The sequence below is a fragment of the Triticum urartu genome, chromosome 7A (assembly GCF_056163025.1).
Source record: "Triticum urartu cultivar PI428250 chromosome 7A, HENAU_Tu73, whole genome shotgun sequence".
Classification (NCBI taxonomy): Eukaryota; Viridiplantae; Streptophyta; class Magnoliopsida; order Poales; family Poaceae; genus Triticum; species Triticum urartu.
The window spans coordinates 143,421,645-143,430,520 of NC_141879.1; the positions used below are offsets into that span (position 1 = coordinate 143,421,645).

At 46.5% G+C, this 8,876-nt stretch overlaps 1 protein-coding gene across 1 annotated transcript; it reads left to right on the forward strand.

The window, feature by feature from the left end:
- The first annotated feature begins 610 nt into the window (after positions 1-610).
- LOC147958628 (RING-H2 finger protein ATL39-like) lies at positions 611-979 on the forward strand. The gene has a single exon (XM_087532226.1). It carries the CDS (start codon positions 611-613, stop codon positions 977-979), a length of 369 nt encoding a protein of 122 aa, XP_087388352.1.
- The last annotated feature ends 7,897 nt before the right edge of the window (positions 980-8,876 follow it).

Consider the following 8,876-nt stretch of genomic DNA (forward strand, 5'->3'; position numbering starts at 1 on the left):
TGCATCATTCGGCACAGCGTCCATCCACAGACAGTGAGAAACCTGGCCAATACTCCCCAATGCAGCAAGTGCATGGGCAACTTTATTACAATCACGAGGTGCAAACACATAGTCTACGATATTAAAACTAAGGCGAATAAATTGGCGATAGCTTTTTTTCTTCTCAATGAAAGGATCGAGTCTAAGGACTCCTGGTTTCCCCCGCAAAAAGAAGAACTCTTTTTTTTTAATTTAACTCTGGTGTGTCACCATCTCTTTAACCATCCAATTACAGATTGGTTCACAAAGACTTCCAGTTAAAAAAAACAAATTGATTTGTTTCGTAATGCATCCAAACTGTCCTGTTTGCGTTGCCCTTTGTGACGCCTATCTCCACCCGGTTGAGGTCTTCTATACGAGATAACGTATTAGCATCCTTGCGGCCATGTCCGACTCGATTTACAACGGATTACTTAGGTCGTTATATATAACCGTACGTTGATATTGTATATGTAAGAATTCCGATCAAATTAAGCACATCCACTGACCCGCTTGCATCTGAACGATGGAGCAGGTGTTCGGGATCGTATACTTATGCTTCTTTCTCTTGTGCTTGATTTTGCTGTTCGTAATGGTTTTCTGCACACTCTGCTGCGGGGAATCGGACGAAGAGGACAACGTGGTCGCAGGCCAAAGGGCCGCGCGGGTGGCGGCATATGCACGGGCGATGGTGGAGCTGATGCCGGTGCGACAGCACCTGGCCCCGGTGGAGCGCAGGCCTCCGGCGGCGGCACCGGCCGTGACGCTGGGATACTTCCCGTACTCCATGGAGGGCAGGAGGGCGTCGGAGAAGCTGGTGTGCGCGATTTGCTTGGAGGTGTTCGTGCACGAGGACATCTGCAGCGAGGTGCCGACCTGCCGGCACGTGTTCCATCGGGACTGCATCGACGCGTGGATGAAGTGCAACACTACCTGCCCGCTATGCAGAGTTAAATGTTAGTATCGTGATTTGTCCATGTGTCAGTTTTTTTATTGTCCCTTACCGGTGACTTGTGTGCGTCGTAACTAACCGATGAAATTTTCCTTTGCATGTGTACGGTGTTTGTGTGTGTATGTTGGATGAACAGCTCACTGTGTTGCTCTGTCGTCTCTCTTTATTGGAAGTATATAGCATATTACTTAAAAAATATACAACATAAAACTACCCCTTTTAAGCTAGGGAAAAGCTTACCTTCAGCCGACCAATCTCGCGCGCGCATCCGCCGGCTCCGTGTCCGTCGGATCGCCTGTTGACCAGACAGACGAGAACGGCCTCGCTTTCCGCGTCACGCACGTTCATTTTCTGAAACAGAGCTATTGTTTCAGAATAAGCAGTCGTGCAGCTGGCCTCCGTTGACTCGTGTCTCTGGGAGGGCGACGCTTCTAGATTTGGGAGGGCGGCGGGGGCGGTGGCGTTCGGCGACCGGGGCATATCCAGCGCGGTGGCGACGACGATGGGTTCGGCGGTGGCCGACGTCGACTCCAGCAAGTATGGATTGGAGACCCCCCACCCCCTCCCACCCTTGCATTTCTGGGCGACCACCGTCCTGGCACCACCAACACTAGACATAGCCACATCACAACGCCTTACGTCCACGCACACTCCAAGTTTCTGCAACAACAACGTTGTTGCGGAACGGCGGCAGTGAAGACTTCGCGACGTGGCCGGAGATGTTGTTGCAAGGGTCTTGTTACAGAAAATTAGACGCATCATGAGATGTCTTTTCAATTTTTGCAACAAGGGTCTTGCTGCAGAAAATTAGAGAATAAGAGTTTTTGCAACAGGGGACTTTGTTGCGGAAAATTAGAGAAAAGGGGTTTTCGCAACAAAGCTCTTGTTGCAGGAAATTAATTATGAGAAAGTTCTGCAACAAAGTTCTTGTTGCAAGAAATTAGAGAAGGGGAGGTTTCGCAACTAGAGTAGCTCCTACACGCCGGCGGCGGGCAGATTTTGCGATGGCTTGCTGGCGGCGCCACGCGGGGCACAGCTCAGTCGGGGTCGGGTTAAGACTGTCTTGTTTCTGCAACAGAGTGTTTGTTGCGGGAAATAACGAATGGGCATGCAGGGCACAGACACCGGATCAGACAGGTATCAGCTAGGGTATCCAAACATCGGCTGGCGGACGCGTAGCAGCTCCCTTTAAGCTAAGGGTTTCGTGGAACTATCTTTTCTTGTTGCATACGGCAAACCTATCACATTTTTAGTTTTTGGTTTCAAAAAACACAAATAAAATTTCATTAAAAACCGAGGTCGATTATGACGGTCCAGTCTCACCCATCAGGCCAGGTGCGCGCGCGTGCATGTAGTTGGCGGTGGGGGCCCTAAGGCTGGTCATAGTGGGGAGTAACTTATACTAGTGTCATGCATATGACACTAGTCTAAGTTACTACCTTCATAGTGTAAAAGTAACATAGCATTAGTGTCATAGAGGACTTCATTTATTAGCTTGTAGACTCATCTTGTCTTGGAAACCGCTATGTTACAGTAACATATTATGTTACTACTTCTCATTAACTTCTTGGAGTGCGCTATGTTATTAGCTAAGTTACTCCCACTATGACTAGCCTAATGTCCGTCAACCGCTCAGTCCAGACATACCCGGTCAAAACGGCTTGAGCTGTCCCTTTCTCTCTCTCTCTCTCTCTCTCTCTCTCTCACCCTGCGCGCTCTCCTTCTCTTTATCCCTTGAGCTTGATGCCGGCGGCTACCTACCACATTGCTTGTCACCAGTGAGCTGCTTCACCAAGTTAACTATCGTGTCCAGCCAGTCTAGTGGCTGCCCTATAAGGAACTAATAAGGAAATCATACATTTTGTGGACAATATTTGAATAATTATTTGAAACTTCTTGGTCCTTCTTTCCAGTGTTCTGAAAAAGAGAGGGAGAAGCACTTGTTCTTCACAACATTGTCACTGCCGCACACGCCTACGAGGTCGTCACACATTGGGCACTAGAAAAGTACAAACAACCAATTTAGTGGAAAGTAAGCATTCGACCTTGATATGAACGAGATTAAGAGTGATACATGGTATTTTGTCTCCATTTCATGAACTGCATTGAGGTCCAGTGGGGTTTTCTCACGTAGGGCGAGTTGGGAGGGCAATGCATACGACCATCGGGAGTCACCGTAGTTGGTGTCCACAGTTGGGGCCATCGACTTCCAACGACCGATGGAAGCAACGTCCGGTAGGAGTCAAAAGATAGTATATCTACAAGATGACAGTAGAAGGAAGAAGGCGAGGGGAAAGGAGTAGGGAGAAAGAAGTTCATGCGTCTGCGGACTGCGCACCACAAAATAAATGTTCGGTAACTCGGGGTGATGACCTATTGGATGTGCACAGGAATAAAATACTAGAAACTGACGAGTTTTTTTGCTTAAAAGTCAACTTATTAAATGGGAATAAGCCTTTAAATAGTCTCATAGCTTGTCCACCTAGCAGAGGCAGAAGTGAGAGAAAAAAACTTGTTCGAGGCCCAAGGAAAATGAAAGAAGAATAAATCCTAAACTAATTGACCGCATGCTAATTAGCGGCTAAATGGATGTGTCCATTGGACGAATGGTGAAGGAAGCCGTTAAGAGACGCTCCTATCCCAACCCTAAAGGTTGTAAGATCCTTTTTCAAATCTTCTTTTCTCGTTCCACCTTAGAGGGAAGCAACCTCGAAAGCGGGGGTCAACGAAACGGAAGCGAGAATGTCGGCTTTAGTAATCGCTCCACCAAATATTCCATCTTCCCTTATCGTACCTCGCAAAGCTTCTTTGCTCTAGGTACAAGCGGTCGAATGAAAGGACCATTTGCGTTGAACGCTCTTTACCCTCCCCACTATGAGGGGGGTTGATTGCTCTCGCCTACCAAAGTAGCATACGATACAGAGATCAGCAACAAATAATAACTATTGGAGGCCATTACCACCACTGAAATGGTTTCCATGCTTCGCTGGATGATTTGCATTTCAAAAAGAATATGTACACTCAATATGCTAGAACGGGAAGATTTACTACAAAAAGAATTAGTAAGGTGTGAGAAGAGATTTGCAGGTTCTATTTTACTGTTCCGAGACAAAAGGAATCCTTTGTTTGATAATACAAAGAAATGAGTTGCGGCGGTCGTGTCCTGGTAAGTTTCAAAGAACCGAATGGATGCAATGTTCGAGGGACATACCAGTGATGTCCTAAGTTCTCGAGGAAACAAAACATAAGTTTCGTAGAACGTAACTTGGCAGAAAAAGAACTAAAATCCTAGGAGTGAAATGAAATCAAATGGTACTAAAATGATACTCTCGGCCGTGTGTGTGGTGTTTGTTGTGTGTCAAGTCGACCGGTGGTGCCCTTGATGGCTAGGATGGTATTATTGGTTTTAGTCTAGTTTTTTTTTCCAATTAATCATGCAAGTTTTTTCTTCTTAATGATGGATCGAGTCTAAGGACTCCGGTTTAAAAGAAACAATTCGATTCCTAAGGGCATCTCCAATGCTGACCCCTAAATGGATGCTCCTAATGTCCTCTTTTGTGTTCGGACATGGTTTGTGAACAAGAGCGGAAGGCTGCCATCCAACGCTGATGCCATCATTTCTCCCGTATTTCTCCAGCATTTCGTCGAACAGTTGATGTGCGACAGTAAGACATGTCCAGTTCGAGCCGCTAGCGCTGCCACGGTCGCAACCAGCCACGGGTTCGACCACAGGGCGCTTCCAGGATGACAGGAGTGTCCCCATGGGCACGCGCCCAGAACCGCCGCTGGGCGCAGCCATGGGCTCATACCACAACGACAGGAGCGCCGCGCGCGGCCACGGGCGCGTGATACGTCTCCAACGTATCTATAATTTTTGATTGCTCCATGCTATATTATCTACTGTTTTGGATGTTTATGGGCTTTATTATACACTTTTATATCATTTTTGGGACTAACCTATTAACCCAGAGGCCAGTGCCGATTTCTGTTTTTTGCCTATTTTAGGGTTTCGAAGAAAAGGAAAATCAAACGGAGTCCTATTGACCTGAAACTTCACGGAACTCATTTTTGGAAGGGAAGCAACCCGGGAGACTTGGATTCTACGTCAAGGAAGCTTCGAGGAGGCCACGATGTAGCGGGGCGTGCCCACCCCCCTGGGCGCGCCCTCCACCCTCCGCCTATATATCTCCATATACCCTAAAACTACCGGGGAGCACAATAGATTGGGAGTTCCGCCGCCAGAAGTCTCCGTAGCCACCGAAAGCCAATCTAAACCCGTTCCGGCACCCTGCCGGAGGGGGCAATCCTTCTCCGGTGGCCATCTTCATCATCCCGGTGCTCTCCATGACGAGGAGGGAGTAGTTCTCCCTCGGGGCTGAGGGTATGTACAAGTAGCTATGTGTTTGATATCTCTCTCTCTCTCGTGTTCTTGATTTGGCACGATCTTGATGTATCGCGAGCTTTGCTATTATAGTTGGATCTTATGTTTCTCCTTCCCCTCTACTCTCTTGTAATGGATTGAGTTTCCCCTTTGAAGTTATCTTATCGGATTGAGTCTTTAAAGATTTGATAACACTTGATGTATGTCTTGCCGTGCGTATCTGTGGTGACAATGGGATACCACGTGATTCACTTGATGTATGTTTTGGTGATCAACTTGCGGGTTCCGCCCATGAACCTATGCATAGGGGTTGGCACACGTTTTCATCGTGATTCTCCGGTAGAAACTTTAGGGCACTCTTTGAGGTTCTATGTGTTGGTTGAATAGATGAATCTGAGATTGTGTGATGCATGTCGTATAATCATACCCACGGATACTTGAGGTGACATTGGAGTATCTAGGTGACATTAGGGTTTCGGTTGATTTGTGTCTTAAGGTGTTATTCTACGAACTCTAGGGATGTTTGTGACGCTTATAGGAATAGCCCAACAGATTGATTGGAAAGAATAACTTTGAGGTGGTTTCGTACCCTACCATAATCTCTTCGTTTGTTCTCCGCTATTAGTGACTTTGGAGTGACTCTTTGTTGCATGTTGAGGGATAGTTATGTGATCCAATTATGTTAGTATTGTTGAGGGGACTTGCACTAGCGAAAGTATGAACCCTAGGCCTTGTTTCCTAGCATTGCAATACCGTTTACGCTCACTTTTATCATTTGTTACCTTGCTCTTTTTATATTTTCAGATTACAAAAACTATTATCGACTATCCATATACCACTTGTATCACCCTCTCTTCGCCGAACTAGTGCACCTATACAATTTACCATTGTATTGGGTGTGTTGGGGACACAAGAGACTCTTTGTTATTTGGTTGCAGGGTTGCTTGAGAGAGACCATCTTCATCCTACGCCTCCTACGGATTGATAAACCTTAGGTCATCCACTTGAGGGAAATTTGCTATTGTCCTACAAACCTATGCACTTGGAGGCTCAACAACGTCTACAAAAAGAAGGTTGTGTAGTAGACATCAAGCTCTTTTCTGGCACCGTTGCCGGGGAGGTGAGTGCTTGAAGGTATATCTTTAGATCTTGCAATCGAGTCTTTTAGTTTCTTGTTTTATCACTAGTTTAGTTTATACAAGAAAATTAAAAAAATGGAATTAAGTTTGTCTCATACGCTTCACCTTTTTAATATCTTTCGTGAGTATGATGGAAAGGAAAATTGTGCCAAAGTGTTAGAAGAGGAATGCATTAGAATTTTTGGCACTAAATATTTGAATGATGAGCATTGTCAGTGTCAAAACCGGCGGATATCGGGTAGGGGGTCCCGAACTGTGCATCTGAGGCGGATGGTAACAGGAGGCAGGGGACACAATGTTTTACCCAGGTTCGGGCCCTCTTGATAGAGGTAAAACCCTACGTCCTACTTGATTGTTCTTGATGATATGAGTATTACAAGAGTAGATCTACCACGAGATCAGAGAGGCTAAACCCTAGAAGCTAGCCTATGGTATCATTGTATATTGTCCTACGGACTAAAACCCTCCTGTTTATATAGACACCGGAGGGGGCTAGGGTTACACAAGGTCGGTTACAAAAGAGGAGGTATACATATCCGTATTGCCTAGCTTGCCTTCCACGCCAAGTAAAGTCCCATCCGGACACGAGATGAAGTCTTCAACCTTGTATCTTCATTGTCCAACAGTCCGGCCAAAGGATATAGTCCGGCTGTCCGGAGACCACCTAATCCAGGACTCCCTCAGTAGCCCCTGAACCAGGCTTCAATGACGATGAGTCTGGCGTGCAGTGTTGTCTTCGGCATTGCAAGACGGGTTCCTCCTCCGAATACACCATGGAAGAGTTTGAATGCAAGGATAGTGTCCGACCCTGTAAAATAAGTTCCACATACCACCGTAGAGAGAACAATACTTCCATAAATCCGATCTGCTGACATGTTTTGATAGTATTACATCAATTCATGGCCCGGTTATTATTCGAACCGCTTTTCTCAACCAGCTCCGCACACATCGCGAGGCAGTTTTCTCGATACGTCTTGTCAAAGCAGAGATCGTGTTCCCGTTATCACGGGATTCTCATCAATACGGACATGGGTAACCCAACCGCGCCATCAATTACGGCGCCTGGGGAATAAGCGGTTTTGCCGGGCAAGTGGGGAGACTCATCGCCTCCTCCGCCCTTATAAAAGGGACAAAGATCTACTTTTTTCACCCATGCCTTGTTCCTTCTCACTTTCCCATTCCCGCACACTCGAGCTCTAGCGCCCAAGATCGCGTCCTTCTTCTCAAACCACTCCAAGCATGTCTGGAGCAGGAGGCAAGTGGATGGCTTCCTCCGTCACGGAGGAAAACATCAAAAAGTTATGGGAGGATGGATACCTACCTACGAATATCGCGCACCGGCTGCCGAATGCGGGGCAGATCGTCCCAACGCCCGAACCCTGTGAGAGGGTAGTTTTTCTTTCCCATTTCGTTCGCGGACTGGGATTTCCTCTCCACCCGTTTGTCCGCGGGCTCATGTTCTACTATGGGCTGGATTTCCATGATCTGGCCCCCAACTTTATCCTCAACATCTCGGCATTTATCGTCGTGTGTGAGGCCTTGCTCCGCATCAGGCCCCATGATGTCTACTACACAACCTTCTTCTTGTAGACGTTGTTGGGCCTCCAAGTGCAGAGGTTTGTAGGACAGTAGCAAATTTCCCTCAAGTGGATGACCTAAGGTTTATCAATCCGTGGGAGGCGTAGGATGAAGATGGTCTCTCTCAAGCAACCCTGCAACCAAATAACAAAGAGTCTCTTGTGTCCCCAACACACCCAGTACAATGGTAAATTGTATAGGTGCACTAGTTCGGCGAAGAGATAGTGATACAAATGCAATATGGATAGTAGATAATAGTTTTTGTAATCTGAAAATATAAAAACAGCAAGGTAACAAGTGATAAAAGTGAGCGTAAACGGTATTGCAATGCTAGGAAACAAGGCCTAGGGTTCATACTTTCACTAGTGTAAGTCCTCTCAACAATGCTAGCATAATTGGATCACATAACTATCCCTCAGCATGCAACAAAGAGGCACTCCGAAGTCACTAATAGCGGAGAACAAACGAAGAGATTATGGTAGGGTACGAAACCACCTCAAAGTTATTCTTTCCAATCAATCTGTTGGGTTATTCCTATAAGTGTCACAAACAGCCCTAGAGTTCGTACTAGAATAACACCTTAAGACACAAATCAACCAAAACCCTAATGTCACCTAGATACTCCAATGTCACCTCAAGTATCCGTGGGTATGATTATACGATATGCATCACACAATCTCAGATTCATCTATTCAACCAACACAAAGGACCTCAAAGAGTGCCCCAAAGTTTCTACCGGAGAATCACGACGAAAACGTGTGCCAACCCCTATGCATAGGTTCCCATTGTCACGAAACCCGCAAGTTGG